The sequence below is a fragment of the Telopea speciosissima genome, chromosome 9 (assembly GCF_018873765.1).
Source record: "Telopea speciosissima isolate NSW1024214 ecotype Mountain lineage chromosome 9, Tspe_v1, whole genome shotgun sequence".
Taxonomy (NCBI): Eukaryota; Viridiplantae; Streptophyta; class Magnoliopsida; order Proteales; family Proteaceae; genus Telopea; species Telopea speciosissima.
The window spans coordinates 9,072,324-9,092,140 of record NC_057924.1 but is presented as its reverse complement, the minus strand read 5'-3'; the positions used below and the strand labels follow the sequence as shown (position 1 = coordinate 9,092,140).

Below are 19,817 nucleotides of genomic sequence, written 5' to 3'. Positions count from 1 at the left end.
GTCCCTTTGAAAGAGCAGGTTCAGTAAATGCATTGGTTGTGTGACTTGTGTCCTCTTGTGAAGGCTATAGTATGAAACTGTACAAAAATAACTGTAGCCTTTGTGATGACTGTTCAAACATTGCTGCAGGTTATATGGGCCTTTGTTTTCTTCTTTGAAAATTTAAGAGGGCAAGCTGCAGTGACTCAGTGAGAGAGGGGGAAATACAAGTTGAACTAGATGGGTCCTTTGGAAATAAAATCATACACAAGAGATTAATATGGAGGTGTCCACCTTCAACAGCAAGGGTGTGGGCGATAAAGCATGCCAACCCATGAAATGGATTTGACTTGCAAAATCAATTAACTTGGACCAGGCTCCCAGTCTAATATATAGCTTCTTGGATCTTGTAACTGAGTTACAAGTTAAATAACCTAGAAACTCTACGAAGAAGAGTGGAGGACGGAATTGCTTTTATTTCCTTTCTAAAGTCTCTGACCCCATCTATGATCTATTTCCCAGCCCCCAAACCCACCCCCTATTCACTCACCTTTACTTCCTAATCTCAAGCACATATAATGACATCACAAGCACATATAATGCAGCCCCCTTGCTGATCAAGTACACATTGTGCTCTCTACTGATCAAGTACACATTGTGTTCCGAGTCTGTTAATCATCTTTAGGAGGGGTATTTATGAACCCACACACTCACCCCCAGCCCTTGCTACCCCTATATACATACAGTCACACACTCACACACTCACCCCCACCCCTTGCTACCCCTATACACACTCACACACTCACCCCAGCCCTTGCTGCCCCTACATAGTCACACAGTCACACACTCACCCCCACCCCTTGCTGCCCCTACAGACACACCCACACACTCACCTCCACCCCTTGCTGCCCCTATACACACTCACACACTCACCCCAACCCTTGCTACCCCTACACACTCACCCCAGCCCTTGCTGCCCCTACACACTCACACACTCACCATACCCACATGTTCCCATCACCATGAAATTCTCCACCATCCAATCCAATCCAACTCAACCCCAACCATTTCCCTGCTTGTTCCATGACATCTAATTACTAGAGCCGTTGAAGAATAAATTGTTGGTTGGGGTGCCCCAACTGATTTGCAGTAGAAACCCTTCATTTAATAACCAACTATGAATTTGGCACCTTCTTCCTCAATTTACTGTTCTTTAAAAATGAATTACTCAAAGCATTTGATCACTAAAATTAATGGTTGGATCATAAAACAGAGCTGGACTCACATGCAACTAAGAACGAAGAAGAGAATATCTCCTCTGCTGTTCCTCCTATAAAAATCCATTTTTTACAGCTTTGGGTGGCCAGTGGATTGGATTGCAAGTGACCTTCAGGCTCTCCCAATCTTTCCCAAACATGGCTTTTTCCACCCCCATAAAAAACAAGAATTCATAAGCCCACTTCTGCAACTTGCACCTCATCTCCCCAGTTGGGGAGAAAAGGCATTATCAAAAAGAAGAAAGGTGATGAACAAAGTAAAAGTAAAGTAGTGAATTGCAGAATAAGTTTTACACACATTAAATAAAGGATAAAGGGAAAACGTAAAAGTGAAGCAGATTTCTTCAATTATATTTCCATCTTTCTAAAGGAGATCCTAACTGTAACAAGAACTGGTAGGAGAAATCAAAAGACAATAATGAGTGAATCAAGAATCATCTTTATTTCTAATCACATTTATATATTTATTAGAAAAATAAAAACGACATTACCAGAAAATAAACACAGAGCTAGCCTTCAAGAATGGGAGAAGAGTAGTAGAGGAGACAAGTGAGATACACAAGTGGAGGCCGTTAATTTCAATTTCACCATTTCTTCATTCCTATCAAGAGGTAAGAACATAGAAATAGAAGAAGAAGACAAATGATACTAAGAGAAGCAACTAGAAAATCAAACACAGAAATAGAAGAAGATCATCAAGAGGATGAGAATACCTAACCCGGCTTCCTTCCTCAACTGACTGATTAATTCCCTGGATAACAGCCAAAAGAGAAAATCGATAGAGAGATAGAGAGAAATCTATACTGATTAAAAGAAAAGGATAAAGAGAGAGATAGAGAGCGAAATCAATACTGGTAAAGAACAAAAGATAAAGACAGAAATCATACCTTGCAAAGGCGTCAAAGAATGCCGAGAGGACTGCATAAGATAGGAGTCAGCCAGCCTCCTCGACGGGGTTGCAATGATTCCACAAAGAATGGGGCGCATGGGTAGCTCAGAGAGGCGAGATGTAGATCCTTGGAGGATAGGGTTAAGGTTGAACAGAGTAAGATAGAGGGTTTCCTAAAGCGAGAGGGAGAGTAAGAGAAGAAAAGCCAGATAGATCGAGAGGGACAGATAGAGAAGAGAAAGCGCGAGCGGGAATGTTTTTTTTTTTTTGGTAGAAGAGCGGGAATGTTGAAAGACCAAAAAAATAAATACAATCTCTTACGGTAAAAAATAATCCGTTGCCCAAAGTGATATAAGGCGACGGTTCTTGTACAACTGTTGGCCAAAATTGATATAAGGCGACGGTTCTTGTAAAACCGTTGGCCAAAATAAATACAATCTCTTACACCTTAAGTGATATAAGGCGACGGTTCTTATAAAACCGTTGGTCAAAATAATATAACACAACGGTTTGTATTATGTTGTTGCTACAAATCGTATTTTTCGTAACGGTTATAGAATAACCGTTGTATTAAATATTTTTTTACGACGCCAATATATTTTTTGTCACCCTAAATGAAATTTGGCGACTCTATATTGGTGCATGTAGCTGTAAATCATATTGGGCGACGGATTATATATGACCGTTGCTATAAATTAAATAAGGCGACGAATGGTAAACTACCGTTGCTATAAATATATATTTGGCTACGGTAAAATTTTTAACGGTCGCCAAAAATGTTTTTTCTTGTAGTGAAACAGATCTCTCTACTACTGGCTTTTCTGTTTCTCAAAAGGCTTTCAGGCATCGATCTTGACTTTGTTTGTACAATACGCAGCCAAGATAATCGACAAGTTTGGGATTCATTGTATCCTGTGAGACAATTCGTCTGCAACCTATTTGTATCTGAAAGTAGTGAAGAATTTCGTCTTAAGGAAAACGATTTTGTAACATGCCTTGAAGATTCAAGCCAACTCTTGTTCCAACAGAGACCTTCGAAAATGATAAAATTTTGGGTTGTAGAAATGTTCATGCTACACGATTTACAGCCAAAAAAATGAAATAAAAAAATATATTATAATTTAGGAAGGTATTTGTGAACCGTAAGGAAAAATGAATTATTTCATTTCTTTAATTGCAAAACTCAGTTAACAGGAACATTCCTGCAACTTGAGTAGTAATAAAACTTCTTCTCTTGAAAAGATATTTGACTCATCTTGATTTTGGAAAACATTTTCCAATTTCCACCATATTTCCTATGCCAAATGCCGATGCCGTATAGGCGTATACCGTAAGGCATATGTCAAATACCAAATACATGGATCCCACAAGGTGGATTCCTTCTGAACCGATGTGACCCGTCTTCAAACGTCAACGTCAACCTGACTAAGAAAAATGAAGGCCGCCCAACTTGTAATTAATGGATTCACCAAAAAAAAAAAAAACTTGTAATTAATGGCGGAGTATGTCCCGTCCATATATGATATACCTTTAACTTCATATTTGTTAAAAATGCTCTTTGTTTTGCTTCATTAATAAACCGATAGCCAGTGTGATTCAGTGTGAATGAGAAGAAAATATCGTTCAGATGTCATGTTCCCTCCAACATGGTTATGTTTCCTATTCTTCCATTTCAACACCTCCGCCGCTGCCGTAATCACCTCTTCTCCTAACGACACCCTAAATCCACTTGAATCAATCACCGACGGCCAAACTGTTGTCTCCAATGGAAGCAATTTTGCGCTGGGCTTCTTCAGACCCGGCAAATCTAGTTTCAAATACGTTGGAATTTGGTACACAACAGTTCCTGACACTGTGGTTTGGGTCGCCAACAGAGACAACCCTATCAACGATTCCTCCGGAATCCTCTCCTTCGCCCTGGATGGGAATCTCGTCGTCTCTTCCCGTAGAGATCAGAGACGTCCTCTCTGGTCCACCAATATCTCCATAAGTTCCAACTCCACCTTTTTGAAGCTCCTTAACTCCGGAAACCTCGTTCTATATGGCCCGGGCACCGGCACCGGCACCGGCACCGGCACCACAAATAGGATCTTGTGGCAAAGCTTCGACCATCCGACACACATGCACCTTGCTGGTATGAAAATAGGATTGGACCGGATGACCGGTCTGAACCGGGTTCTCATATCTTGGAAGTCCAAAGACGACCCTGGCAGAGGGAATTACTCGTTAATGTTCGACCCAAGGGGGCGGTCAACCGAACAGTTCTTGTACAAGGGGTCGGCCATGGTCTGGCGAACCGGGCCCTGGAACGGCCAAAGGTTTAACGGGATCCCACAGATGACCCGGACTGACACCTTCAATTACAAGTTCGTCAACAATAACGACGAGCTCTACCTGATTTACGAGACCGACGTCTTCTCACCATTCATTCTGGATGAATTTGGGATCATTCACCGGTGGATTCGGATGGAGAGGTACAGTCGATGGATAACATTATATTCGGCGCCCAGTGACACGTGCGATTACTACGGACTCTGCGGGGCCAACGCGACCTGTCGCATTGCGGATAACGCTTTAGAGTGTGCGTGTCTGCCTGGTTTCCAACCAAAGTCTCCAATGGACTGGCACTTGAGGAAATGGTCTGATGGGTGCGTGAGGAACAGAAGCCTTGGGTGCGGCAAGGGAGATGGGTTCTCGAAGTTGGTAGGCGTGAAGCTTCCTGACACTTCCATGTCCCTAGTCGACAAGAGTCTGAGCCTCAACGAATGCAAGCGAGAATGCTTGAAGAACTGCTCTTGCAACGCGTACGCCCTTGCAGACATTACTGAGGGAGGCAGTGGCTGCATTGCTTGGTTTGATAATTTGATGGACATTCGGTATTTCAATGCCGACGGTGGCGATGCTTTATATCTACGTGTGTATGCAGTGGAGCTAGGTTGGTTACTTCCATCTTCTGTTCTAAGCATTTTTTTTTACGTATGGTAAGGATTTTCTTATGTAGATGAGTATGAGTTCATGACATTAATGTTTTATGTGTAGCTGCACAAGCAAGAAAAGATAAAGGGTTTCTTCACAACAAGCGAAGAGTGGCGATTCTTACGGTGTCTTTTATTTTGGTTGTGCTTCTCTTTGCTGCATGTGTGTACTGTTTACGGAAAAAGATAAAAGGTAAAAAAAAAAAAAAAAAAAAAAAACTGGATCATGTGTACTTTGGTAGAACTCATCTTGTGGGACTATTTTTTTCCGCCTTCTATGTGGAATCCAACAATCTCTTTTCACAAGGGAGAACTTCAAGGAACCTGGCTCTCCTCCAGTCGTGGTGGGAGCTAGAGGATCCAACCTAGCAAAACAAGTGGGATTTGGTCATTTCATAGGGGGGTGGGAGTGCCTATGAAATGACCTAGACACCCCTATTTTTGCTGGGCTGGATCCTCCAACTCTCGCCACGGCTGGAGGTGAGCCGAATACCTTTTTGAGAGCACTCCGGTTCCCATGCCCCAAGTTCAGCCTTGCAACAACCTTGGCTCTGATACCACTCGTTAAAGACTTAGGTACAATTTATTCTCAAAATTTAACCGTTAAAAAGAAGGTGTCCAAGTACCTATAAAACCCTACTTTCCCCTTTTATATTTGATGTAAAATTATTTTTTCTGTTAGAACCCCAACATAGGTTCTGGTTCTCGTTCAAGAACCTGAACTAGACACAAAAAGGTGAGAGGGGGGAGGGGGACCTTTGTAATTGTTTTAGCAACTTCACACAGACACAACAGGTTAATGAGTTGAACTCATTTTCCTAATGATTGATTATGGAAGTCTGTTAGTCAAAACAGAACTTCTAATGTTAACTATATATGCTCAATTAGGGGCAATTGAGAAGCGGCAGCGTGGTGGTTTCTTGTTTGATTTAAGAAACTTTACTGGAATAAGTGAACTTCAAGACAATGGGAGGAATCCCGAATTGCCATTTATTGAACTAGATGCTGTCGCAGCTGCCACAGACAACTTCTCTCCCAATAACAAGCTTGGAGAAGGTGGTTTTGGTGCTGTCTACAAGGTAGCTTCTCTTCCCATGCATCATCAATTAATATTTATTTTTACATTTAGAATCGGTTACTGATTAAACGGTTGATTGGTTGAATCTCAATTTCCAGGGTCGGCTGTTCAATGGGAAGGAGATAGCTGTTAAAAGACTATCCAAGAATTCAGGACAAGGAATGGAAGAGTTTAAAAATGAAGTTCTACTGATTGCCAAACTTCAGCATAGAAATTTGGTTAGGCTTCTAGCTTCTTGTGTCCATGAAGAAGAGAAGATGCTAATCTATGAGTACATGCCCAACAAAAGCTTGGATTCTTTCATTTTCGGTATGCTGCACTCAGTACCTCCTCGAATTTGTTTCTATATATATAATAATGGAAAGCAAAAAAAGAAAACAATCTAGGCTACGTAGCGTATACTAGCGCCTTACTGTGTCTATCTCACTCCTCCTCTCCTATGAAAAGACTCTATTGTGGGAGGAAAGAGATAGACACAGGGAGTCACAAGCGTATACTACGACTGAGAACTCAATCTCATATAATAATTAAGGGTTAGTTTATGTATAATCATGCATGGTGACAACTCGTTGTCACCATCCTACGGGGCATAGAAAAGACAAAACATCATCACGAGGCTTACATTTTGATTACTCAAAGTATCTCTATTGTACGGATGTCTAAAATAAAGGTTTTGTCCGAAGGCCAAACCGATGGTGCCAAGCCTACTGTACCCAACTATGGTTATACCAAGTAAGGCCCAATAATTAAAAGGTTTTTTTTTTAATTTTGTTTTTAATTTTTTGGTGTTATGTCTACCATTGCAACAAGTATGGTCAATTTTCAAATTTTAATTATTTCATACAAAAAAAAAATCTGGACAGATGAAACTAAGAGTGCATTGCTCGATTGGCGAAAACGATTTGAAATCATAGATGGAATTGGTCGAGGTGTCCTCTATCTTCACCAAGACTCTAGGTTGAGAATCATTCATAGAGATTTGAAAGCCAGTAATGTGTTGCTAGACGAAGAGATGAACCCCAAAATTTCAGATTTTGGTATGGCGAGAATTTTTGGAGGAAACCAAATTCAAGCAAATACAGCCAAAGTGGTTGGGACATAGTAAGCTTTTCTTTCCTTCTTTTCTTTTTTTTCTTGCTAATTAAAGGACAAACCTAGTTCAACTGCATGTTGGACCTAGAAGGTTTCATTTATATATTATGTATTTTTGGCATAATAATCATTTGCTTCCTTCGTTTTTCCCCCTAAGTTTGCAGAAGTACCTGACGGTATTCCATTTGAGCTTCTGTGAGTATCAAAAAGCAATGAGACTAAATCATATCAAGATGGACGATCCCATGGTCTTCCGTGACATACCTTCATTTATGTTCAAGAGTAACAGTCTTAAGTCCCTACAACCACAGTCTGTGCGATAATATTTAATGTTGTGTGGTTAAGCTTGATTTAGCTTTGACTAGATATCAATGAACCACTTGGACTCCAACCAGTTGAGTGGAATTCTTAAACATCTTACTGATGTTGAGGAGCTCCAACAGCCATGGTTTGAGGAATCGGTATCGTACCGATACCGATCCAGGGGTATTGACCAAGGGTTAAAATGTAAGTAAAAACGGTTTTTATCAAAATTTGGGGTAAAATTGTGTGATACAGGCCGAATGGATCGGTTTTGTATCAGTATTGACCTAACCCGATACTGATTACTAAAATCCTACCAACAAATATATTATTATTTTTTTTTTTTGGAAAATATAAGGAGTATTGGAGACCAAATTGGCTTAATACTTCCAACAAACTTAGAATATATGTGAATCTCAAACAGCTAATTTTTCCTTGGAAATGAAAAGATAAATCAAATATTTGAATAAGAAACTAAGCTTGACTCAAACAGCTAGTTTGATTGTTTATAAATTGGTGGAGTTATTTAATATCACAATAACATATAGAAGAACAGAAAAAAGCAATTGTGCACAAACTTAAACTAATTCATCATCTTGAGAAGTTGTTGTTTTAGCTACGTTGTCTGCATCATCTTGAGAAGGGTTGCGAACAAAAATTGCAATGTATTCTACATCCAAAGCAAGACATTTTGTGTTGATTTAGCTTCAAAGTGTGTACAGTTTCATGTTTGAGAGAAGAAGCCATTGTTTGCTGTATTTGAAGTACTTTGTGTACTTAAAGAAAAGGTAAATAAATCCTTAGCCTATGTAGCTCGGCTCCTTAATCCGAGGGACTATGTGTTGAGTGTACGTAGAAGGGCATGATTCCTACCAGAAAGGGATCCATAGTGGAGTAAATCCATGGTCCGTGATCAAGATAGTGGACGTAGGATCATTTAGGTCCGAACCACTCTAAAATTGGTTTTGTGCATCTGTCTCTCTCTCTCTCTCTCTCTATCTCTCTATTTTGCACACACTTTATTGTAAGCACTTTATAATATCTCACATAACACTCATTATGTTTGTTGCTTGTTTATTTTCTTTGGTTTGTTATTTTGTGATGATAGGAATAGGGTTGGGTGTTTGTTAATTTTTTTAAAAAATTAGCCACAACCTAATCCACCTGTTTTTTTTTTTTCATTCAATCCTACAATGCACTAGTTTTCTCCTATCTGTTATCAATCCCTTTTGATGAGTTTCAACCAAATTTGGATCCTACACCTCTCCCCGAGCCCATGTTTGATAGGAACCCATCAAAAGTTGAGCGGGGTTGTGGTGTGATAAGATGAGTGCACAAACACGAGAAAGAAATCAAGCAAACAATCACACACAATCACGAGAAATTTATTGTGGTTTGACATGAATGCCTATTCATCTACCAAAGAATTTGAGAATTTTTCTATTGATCTCAAAAAATTCCTACTCATCTCTCCACCTCATTGTGGGATCTCCTTACTAAGATTTTTTCTCAAAGAGACAATAAATAGGCACTCTAGAAACCTTAATTAGCACAAAATTATTATTTTACCCATGTATATATGATAGACTCAAAATCGATCCAATTAAACAATATACAATCCTAATAATAATTGTGTGAGCCAAAGGAAGAAGGTGGTCTAGGATTGAGAAGAGTCAAAGAAGTGAACAAGCTAGGCAGGGTTGTTAAAGCTTCTATGGAATATAGCTGAAAGAAAAGAGAGCTTATGGATCAAATGGTTCTACTCTAGATATCTTAAGGAAAATTCTATCTGGACAGTTGTGTGTGCTTCTAATGTTCCTTGGACCTGTGAAAAATTCTAAAGATTCACCTAATGGCTACAAATGCAATTAAGAGCTAATTTTTCTTTTTGTTACTTCCATGGACCTGATTAACTTTTGTTTTTTGTTGTTATACTATAGTGGTTATATGTCACCAGAGTATGCCATGAAAGGGATTTTCTCAATAAAGTCAGACGTATTTAGTTTTGGAGTATTATTATTGGAGATCATTAGTAGCAAGAAGAACAGTATATATTTTCATGAAGATCCCTCAATGAGTTTAATAGAACATGTAAGTACAATTGTCTGCTTACATTGTTGCTGCAAAAATAATTTCAATTCCTATTCCTTATGTTTGGATGATTGTATGGAACAAATTTCAGGTATGGGACTTGTGGAAAGAAGGTCGAGCATTGGAGATAGTTGATTCATCAATGGCTGACTCTTACCCTGCTCATGAAGTTTCGAGGTGTATCCAAATTGGGCTGTTGTGTGTGCAAGAAAGTGCATCAGATAGGCCAACCATGTCAAGTGTTGTTTTCATGCTCGAGAATGAAACAAAAATCCCTACGCCTAACCAACCTGCTCTTATCATGAAGAGACAGGAGACGGGATCATGCTCTATAAATGAAATGACGATGACTGTGTTAGATCCTAGATAAAGAAGAAAGTTTTTTGCATTGTGCATTTTTTTTTTCTTCTGAAGGTCAGCAAAAAATTATATTATATGAAATAGGATGTACTTATTGTTTAACGTCCAGACATACCTAGATGGAAAAATACAAAAATTATCTAAAATTCCACCTTCGGCATTGCCATCAGTAGAATGGAAGATGATTCAATTGACACACCCATCAGAATCTGAAATTTTTCTATTCACCAAAAGATAAGTTCTATGGCTCCCTTTCCCCCATCACTGTGTGATCTCCATTCTAAGATTTCCCAATGAGATAATAAATAGCCATCTTAAAACCCTATCTACCACATAGTTACAAGTTTACCCATTATATGTAATAAACCCAAAACCGATCATATTATACATATACAAGCCTAATAATAATTGTAGGCCACTGCAAAATACAAGACACAATACCAACAATTCTCCACATTGGCTTGGGTGTTGTAACCCACCCTGAAGAAAAATAGTGTTGATCAATTCCACATAGTCCCTTATTATCTCGACTTAACTGCCACACCAAAACTAGCATGTCCCACACCCCAGCCCGAGGTGTTCCACACAGTTCATTGTTGCATGATATGTTGTGACTTCACCTCTCTTATTGATGCAAGCCAGCCAATGAGAGAGACCGCTTCCACTTACAAGATCCAAAACAAAAGAGACCCGCTTCTTTCCATATATGGATTACTCATAATGAATTGTCTTTCGTCCACATGTACCTCTTACTTGGGTTCAAGTGGTAATTCCACCTATTTCAACACTTCCTACATGTTTATGCATGTTCCTAATCATTTGTCCCTACGTCAAAACTATGAGGCCCTTCTAGAAACCCTGGGAACTCCACCTTTGGATGAGCATATGTAACCTCTCAAATCTAATGTTCATTGTGAAGTTATATTTTTCTTTGCATCTAGATGTGCTTAACCCTAGTCAAGGTTCACAAAATTCAATCAAACGTGTGAATCTATACATTCCCAATCCTGTCAATCTTGCTTTCACCATTGTTTGTCATTTAACCATACTATTATCACGTGCATGATATGTAGCAAACAAATTCTTGACTGAACACATATAAAATGAACTCGAATCTATTATCCAATCTGAATTCTTCGTACATAATTAAGTAGGGAGAAAAACATATTCATCACTCAAGGACTCATTCACGTTTGTAGCATTGGATCATTTATCTCTATTCTCCTTTTTGTCCTTCTCCTGTTATCCGCCTTACAGTTTGGGCAATTCCTTTTCATATGACCCTCCTCATCACAAAAACAACAAATTATTTTGTGAATTTCTTACTTGGAGTGACGTTATTCTTGTCAGACTCCTCTTGTATCTCATTTTAACTGTCTCTACTACGACAAACACTTGTAATTGAAACCCTACCCTCTTTTGATGTCCCCTCATCACTATTTATCGGTTGTGTCTCATTAATCAGCAAAGCTATAATAACTTCATCAATTTTTAGTAAAATGTGGCTTGCAAGTCAAACTATTGACATCTATTGGATGATCTTTGGTCTAGTTGCATCTTAAAAACCCAATGCATTAATGAAAATGTGAACATCATAGAATATATGATGGTACAGTCCAATCACATCCAAAAGGAATGTTATTTATTTTTTACATCAGTTTGGTTTGTTTTTTTTTTGGGTTTTTTTTTTTTTTTTTTTTTTTTTTTTTTTTTTTTTTTTTTTTTTTTTTTTTTTTTTTTTTTTTTTTTTTTTTTTTTTTTTTTTTTTTTTTTTTTTTTTTTTTTTTTGTTTTTTTGGGTTTTGGTTTTTTGTGTTTGTTGTTTTTTTTTTTTTTTTTTTGTTTTTTTTTTTTTTTTTTTTTTTTTTTTTTTTTTTTTTTTTTTTTTTTTTTTTTTTTTGGGTTTTTTTTTTTTTTTTTTTTTTTTTTTTTTTTTTTTTTTTTTTTTTTTTTTTTTTTTTTTTTTTTTTTTTTTTTTTTTTTTTTTTTTTTTTTTTTTTTTTTTTTTTTTTTTTTTTTTTTTTTTTTTTTTTTTTTTTTTTTTGTTTTAAAGGTCTTTGATACTTAGATCCCAAGTGTGCAATTCAAATATCGTACTAATAAGCTACCCAATTAATCAAACATTTATATGAGGTGTATAGGCAACATCTGAGCATTAAATCAAAATGGGCAAACATCAAATTTAATCTAACCTGTCTCCTAACTGGACTCGGCTCCGGTCCAACATCCTGCCCGGGCTGCATGTGCAGTGTCGGACACAGTGAGACGTGAAAAGACCATCTCACCCCTGCTCAAACAAGGCGCCTCACTAAATCCGTCGCTGCACAAGCAGCCCGGGCAAGGTGCTGGACAGAATCCTTTTGGCTCATAACTAGTATTTTCTTTTCCCTTTTTCTTAGGCTTTTTGCATAGGTCATTATTACACTTCAAGGGTAACATCCATTCTCTAACAAAATATTATGTTTCTTCCATGGACCTAATTAACTTCTGCTATTTGTTGCTTTGTCAGATGTTATTTTCATGTCGGCGAGTGAAACAAAGATGGCTACACCTAACCAACCTGCTCTCATTATGAAGAGAACTTTCAAGGGTCTAGATTCATCTACCGCAGAGACTGGGTCTTGCTCTATAAATGAAATGACTACGACTGTGGTAGAGCCTTGATAAAGAGATATTTGTAGAAAGCCTTGCACACCACCTACAACCTTGTAAAGTTTTAGCCCCGAAGATTGAAATTCTTGGTGTAATCGTAATATAAGAGCACCAAACTAGAAATACAGGTAATCAAATATTGTTAAAGAAAACAAGGATGTTGAAATCCTAACCACATTTTTTGTCTTTTAAGTGATGAAACCCCAAAAGCACCTTGTTTTTTTCAATACAATATTCCCCATCTCCTATTCTTTAAAATTTTACTTTTTAAGTGAAATGTGTTAGTACTGCCATTGGCACACTTTGATTTTTTGGAAAAAGAAAAGTGAAAGGTAATGTAGTCGTACACCAAGACACAGAGGTGTGAAATGACCGCTTCGCTCCTTTTGAAGACAGACTCACTTTGTTGATGCTTTCATGTAATTGACTGATGAAGGTGTGAATCTTGTGTTACTCAATGGATGAATTGCGGCAAGGTAGTATGGAAGATTCACAGTGGAGGGATGGGGAAGAAATAGGGGGAGGGAGAGTCGGAGAGGGAATAAGGGAGGGAGAGACGAGAGAAAAGAGAAGAGAAGAAAAAGAAGGAAAAGATATATTTTTCATATGTTTTATTTTTTATTAATTTAATAACCAATTCTGTAGGGGATCTAATAAAATGGATTATTTGTATCAAAATCGATTTTATTCGCTTGAAACCATAATCAAATCGAAATTATTGGAGACCAATTTTTTAAACCAATTCCGTATCGTAGAACCTTGTGGGTAAATGATTCCCCAAAAAAAAATTGATCAGGGCGACATTCAAAGAAGATGAAATTTTGGGTTGCAGAAATATTCATACTACCCGTTATACATCCAAAGAAATGGAATCAAAAAAAATATTTTGAAAAATATTATAACCTAGGAAGGTGTTTGTGAAACCTAAGAGGAAGTGAATTATTCCATTTCTTTGGCTGCAATCCCAACAGGAACATTCCTGCAACTGAGGTGGGTGAATGTTCACGTACATGAATACATGTGAACGACTCACAACTGTTCAGATAAAATATTCTTACAGATTTGATTCCATTTGAACTACTGTGAGCCATACACATTCGTGAACATTCCCTGCCCATCCTGCAACTTGGGTAGTCTCTTGGAAAGACATGTCACTCTTGACTTGGAAAACATTTTCCAATTTCCACCATATTTCCTATGCCAAGTGCCGATGCGGTATGCCGTATGCCGTATGCCGTAAGGCATATGCCAAAGGCCGTATGTCGTATTCCATTTCCATATGGGAGGAAAATGAAGGCCACCCAACTTAGAAGAAGCCCTCGATTTATACACCTTTATCTTCTTCATATTTGTTAAAAGCTTTAGGGTATCATTAATAAACTGCTACTGTGATTCAATGATTGAGAATGAGAAGAAAACAACGACCAGATTTCATGTTCTCTCCAACATGGTTATGCTTCCTACTCTTCCATTTCAACGCCTCCCCCGCTGTCCCCAACCCTTCTCCTACCGACACCCTAAACCCAACAGAATCAATCGCCGATGATGGCCAAATCGTTGTCTCCACTGGAAGCAATTTTGCGTTGGGCTTCTTCAGCCCTGGGAATTCTAGTTACAGGTACGTTGGGATTTGGTACCACAAAGTTCCTGAAACCACCGTGGTTTGGGTCGCCAACAGAGAAAACCCTATCAGCGATTCCTCCGGAGTCATCTCCCTCGACCTTGATGGGAATCTCATCGTCTCTTCCGGTAGCAATCAGAGACGTCTTCTCTGGTCCACCAATATTTCCACAAGTTCCAACTCTACCTTTTTGAAGCTGCTTAACTCCGGAAACCTGGTTCTATATAGCGGCAACACTAATAGGAGCCTGTGGCAAAGCTTCGACCATCCGACACACATGAGTCTTTCTGGAATGAAACAAGGGTTGGACCGGAGAACCGGATTGAACCGGGTCCTGACATCCTGGAGTTCCAAAGATGACCCTAGCATCGGGATCTACTCGTTCAGGTTTGACCCAAGGGGGCGAACAACCGATCAGTTCTTGTCCAAGGGATCAGCCCCGGTCTGGAGAACGGGTCCCTGGAACGGCCAAAGGTTTAGTGGGATCCCAGAGATGACCCAGAGTTACCTCTTCAGTTACAAGTTCGTCGACAACAACGACGAGCTCTACTTTATTTACGACATCTATAACTCCTCCATATTCTCACCATTCGTTCTGGATGAGTCTGGGACCATCCAACGAATGACGTGGCTAGAGAAGGACCGTCGATGGAACACATTCTATTCGTCGCCCACCGATAAGTGCGACTACTACGGACACTGTGGGGCCTACGGGAGTTGTCGCATACAGGAAAACACGGTGGAGTGTACATGTCTGCCGGGTTTCCAACCAAAGTCTCCAATGGACTGGTACTTGAGGGAATGGTCTGATGGGTGCGTAAGGAAGAGAAGCCTTGGGTGCGGCAAGGGAGATGGGTTCTTGAAGTTGGTAGGCTTGAAGCTTCCTGACACTTCCATGTCCCTAGTCGACAAAAGTCTAAGCCTCAAGGAATGCGAGCGAGAATGCTTGAAGAACTGTTCTTGCCACGCGTACGCCGCTGCAGATATTACCGGCGGAGGTAGTGGCTGCGTTGCTTGGTTTGATAATTTGATAGACATTCGGTATTTCAATGACGGTGGCGATGATTTATACCTACGTGTGGATGCAGAGGAGCTAGGTTCGTTACTACCTTCCATCTTTTATTCTAAAATTTCACGTATGATATAAGGATTTTAATTCATATGTGGATGAGTCTGAGTTCATGGCATTAATGTTTTATGTGTAGCAGCTGCACAAGCAAGGAAAGATAAAGGGTTTCTTCACAACAAGCGGAGAGTGGCGATTCTTCTTACGGTGTCTTTTGTTGTGGTTGTGCTTCTCCTTGGTGCATGTGTGTACCGTTTGCTGAAAAAGAGAAAAGGTAAAGAAAACTGACAAAAAAAGGGTAGATCAGGTGTGGATTTGCGTTGAACTCAACCTCAAAAGCTAGTCTTTATGAGCATGTGAGATTTTTTTTTTTTTCGACGTCTGAATATGCGAGAGAATTTTGAGGGGGGTGTCAATCGGTTCGATTTTTGTTCGATTCTATACCTTGATGGTGTGATCCAAAACTAAATCGAAAACTGAGTTGGTTCTGAGACTGCCAATTGAATCTGAACCTACTCGGTTCGGTTCGATTACGGTTTAAATTTGATTTCCCAAAAAATTGGGATACAAGTGTTTGAGTAATCAATCATTTTTCATAGTAATTAACCATTCCTATAGGAATCTCTCCTAACTTCTAGAGTCTCGAGTCTAGTTTCTAGGGGTGTAAATGAATAGCCGAAATCTGTTTCTGTACGCATGTCCGTATCCGTTTAGCACTATTTGAATCTTTCCAAAAGCTAAACGGATGTGAATATGGATAGGCTATCGCTATCCGAAAAGCTATATTTACATGTAAACAGATAAAATATCCGATCCGTATCCGTTTAGCACTATCCGAATCCATCCGAAAGCTAATTAGATACAGATACGGATATAGCACTATCCGAGCCAAATCCAATCCGTTTACAGCCCTACTAGTTTCTATCGATCTCTATTTTCCATGCGTTATTCTTAAAATCTCGAGCCCAGTTCAAGATCGAGGTTGCACACTTCGTTGGAAGATTAAAAAAAACATGAATTAAAATAATAACAATAAACTAGGAAAGGGGAAAGTGGAAACCAAAAAAAAAATAAGAAAGAATAAAGAGTTATTTATTTTGCCTTGTCCTTTTGAATAATTATCATTTACTAAAAAAAAAATTAAAAGATATAGGGTTTTAAATTAAGTGTGGTACTTGATTCGATGCAGGTTTAAATCGACGGATCTTGACATAAAACCAAAATCAAATCGAATTAAATAAGCATATACTAGACCCAAAACCAAACTGAATTAATTCGGTTTGGCTCAGTTTTGATTTGGTTTTGACACTCTTAGTTCCTATGCCCCATGTTTGTCCAAAAACAATCTTGACTTTGATATCACTTGTTATAGACTTGAGTAGAATTAGCAATAAAAAATTAACAGTTAAGGAGAGAGTATCCAAGTACACCTATAAACCTACATATTCCCCTTCCGATGTAAAACTATTTATTTTGTCTTCCGTGTGGAACCCAACACAGGTTCTGGTATGAGAATTCTCGTACGAGAACTGATCTAGACACAAAAAAAGAAGGGGGAGGGGGACTGGTGAGTCGAACTCATTTTCCTAATGATTTATTATGGAAGTTTATTTAGTCAAACCAGAACTTATAATGTTAATTGTATTTGCTGGACTAGGGGCAATTGAGAAGCAGCAGCGTGGGGGTTTCTTATTTGATTTAACAAGTTATAAAAACTTTACTGGAATAAATGAGCTTCAAGACAATGGGAGGAATCCCGAATTGCCATTTATTGAACTAGATGCTGTCGCAGCTGCCACAGACAACTTCTCTCCCAATAACAAGCTTGGAGAAGGTGGTTTTGGTGCTGTCTACAAGGTAGTTTCTCTTCCCATGCATCATCAATTAATATTTAGTTTTACATTTAGAATCGGTTACTGATTAAAGGTTGATTGGTTGAATATCAATTTCCAGGGTCGATTGTTCAATGGGAAGGAGATAGCTGTTAAAAGACTATCCAAGAATTCAGGGCAAGGAATGGAAGAGTTTAAAAATGAAGTTCTACTGATTGCCAAACTTCAGCATAGAAATTTGGTTAGGCTTCTAGCTTGTTGTGTCCATGAAGAAGAAAAGATGCTAATCTATGAGTACATGCCCAACAAAAGCTTAGACTCTTTCATTTTTGGTATGCTTCACTCAATACTTCCACGAATTTGTTTCTATATATATCATAATGAAAAAAGAACACTCCAGGCTACGTAGCATATGCTAGCACCTAACTGAGTCTATGTCACCACTCCCCTCCTATGAAATGACTCTAGTGTATGCTACGACAAGAAACTCAATCTCATATATATAATAATTAAGGGTTAGTTTATGTATAATTATGCATGGTGAGAATGAGTTGTCACCATACTACGGTGCATAGAAAAGACAAATCACCATCATCAGGCTTACATTTTGATTACTCAAAATATCTCTATTGTACGGATGTCTAAAATAAAGGTTTTGTCTGAAGGCGAAACCAATGGTGCCAACCCAAGCCTACTGTACCCAACCATGGTTATACCAAGTAAGACCCAGTAAAGAAAAAAGGTTTTTTTTTACTTTTATTTTTTGGTGTTATGCTAGCATTGCAACATGTATGGTCGATTTTCAAATTTTAATTATTTCATACATAAAAAATTGGACAGATAAAACTAAGAATGCATTGCTTGATTGGCGAAAACGATTTGAAATCATAGATGGAATTGCTCGGGGTGTCCTTTATCTTCACCAAGACTCTAGGTTAAGAATCATTCATAGAGATTTGAAGGCCAGTAATGTGTTGCTAGATGAAGAGATGAACCCCAAAATTTCAGATTTTGGCATGGCGAGAATTTTTGGAGGAAACCAAATTCAAGCAAATACAGCCAAAGTGGTTGGAACATAGTAAGCTTTTCTTTCCTTCTTTTTTCGTTCCTTGTTAAAAAAACAACAAGCCTAGTTGAAGTACATGATGGACTTAGAAGGTTCCATTTATATATTATGTGTTTATGGATCAAATGGTTCTACTCTAGATATCTTAAGGAAAAATCTATCTGGACAGTTGTGTGTGCTTCTGATGTTCCTTGGACCTGGTGGAAAATTCTAAAGATTCACCTAAGAGCTTTTTCTTTTTGTTACTTCCATGGGCCTGATTAACTTTTGTTTTTTGTTGTTTTGTTATGCCAATATAGTGGTTATATGTCACCAGAGTATGCCATGAAAGGGATTTTCTCAATAAAGTCAGACGTATTTAGTTTTGGAGTATTATTATTGGAGATCATTAGTAGCAAGAAGAATAGTGTATATTTTCATGAAGATCCTTCGTTGAGTTTAATAGAACATGTAAGTACATATGTCTGCTTACATTGTTGCCACAAAAATAATTTCAATTCGTATTCCTTATGTTTGGATGATTGTATGGAACAAATTTCAGGTATGGGACTTGTGGAAAGAAGGTCGAGCATTGGAGATAGTTGATTCATCAATGGCTGACTCTTACCCTGCTCATGAAGTTTCGAAGTGTATCCAAGTTGGGCTGTTGTGTGTGCAAGAAAGTGCATCAGATAGGCCAACCATGTCACGTGTTGTTTTCATGCTCGAGAATGAAACAAAGATCCCTACGCCTAATCAACCTGCTCTTATTTTGAAGAGAACTCTCAAGGGTCTAGAATCATCTACCTCAGAGACGGGATCATGCTCTATAAATGAAATGACGATGACGGTGTTAGATCCTCGATAAATAAGAAAGCTTTTTGCATTGTGCATTTTTTTTTTCTTTTGAAGGCCAGTAAAAAATTATATTATTGTAGACACTGATTTTTGTCACCCCCCTAATTGGCGATGATGACAATGGGACATGGACGATGGACGACGCACACTCCCTCCTTCTAGACCCAAGATACCTGACCCATAAGACCAAGAACCATGCTGATCACAAAATGGCCCATTTTAGGCCCAAAAACAAGAAAAAATGGCACTGCGCCCCCATGGCGTCGTGGACTCCTTCCCACGGCGTCGTGGGGACGTGTACCGGATTTCCACGGCGCCATGAGGGGGTGTGACATCAGCCTACTGACGTCACCCACAGAACCTTGGAAAAGTCCCCCACAGCGCCGTGGACATCTCCATGGCGCCATGGAGGACTTATCTGGCCAGGAGAGAGAGGGGGTCCCTCCCTATAAATTGGAGGATCCTCTCCCACATTTCCCAAGGAATTTTAGGTGGAGAGACCCTCCCCAAGTGATTCCTAGCCTCTTTTCCTCCCTTTTCACCCTCATTTCTTCTCCTTCTCTCATGAGAGTGTGACTGCTTGAAGTTTTCTTGTGGCGGACAGATCCTTCGATTGTCCCTCTGAGTATAGAGCGCTCCTTGGCGTTGTTATCCCGTCTGTGCACGGATAACCATCAAAACTCCTTTATTACGACATTAT

General features: G+C 38.8%; 2 protein-coding genes across 2 annotated transcripts in view; both read left to right on the top strand.

Moving 5' to 3' along the window:
- Positions 1–19,149, top strand: part of LOC122639968 (receptor-like serine/threonine-protein kinase SD1-8) — a 65,816-nt gene extending 46,667 nt beyond the window's left edge. Inside the window, exons 2-5 of the mRNA XM_043833039.1 lie at positions 17,336–17,546; positions 18,055–18,292; positions 18,580–18,730; positions 18,822–19,149. Coding sequence (XP_043688974.1) covers positions 17,399–17,546; positions 18,055–18,292; positions 18,580–18,730; positions 18,822–19,127 — 843 coding nt within the window. The 5' untranslated portion in view covers positions 17,336–17,398 and the 3' untranslated portion in view covers positions 19,128–19,149. The remainder of the gene's footprint in view (positions 1–17,335; positions 17,547–18,054; positions 18,293–18,579; positions 18,731–18,821) is intronic.
- Positions 3,751–10,054, top strand: LOC122640153 (G-type lectin S-receptor-like serine/threonine-protein kinase At1g11410). Its single transcript, XM_043833308.1, has 7 exons — positions 3,751–5,080; positions 5,185–5,313; positions 6,009–6,199; positions 6,297–6,507; positions 7,062–7,299; positions 9,534–9,684; positions 9,776–10,054. The coding sequence occupies exons 1-7, from the start codon at positions 3,751–3,753 to the stop codon at positions 10,052–10,054; spliced, it is 2,529 nt and encodes an 842-aa protein (XP_043689243.1).
- Positions 19,150–19,817: the final 668 nt, after the last annotated feature.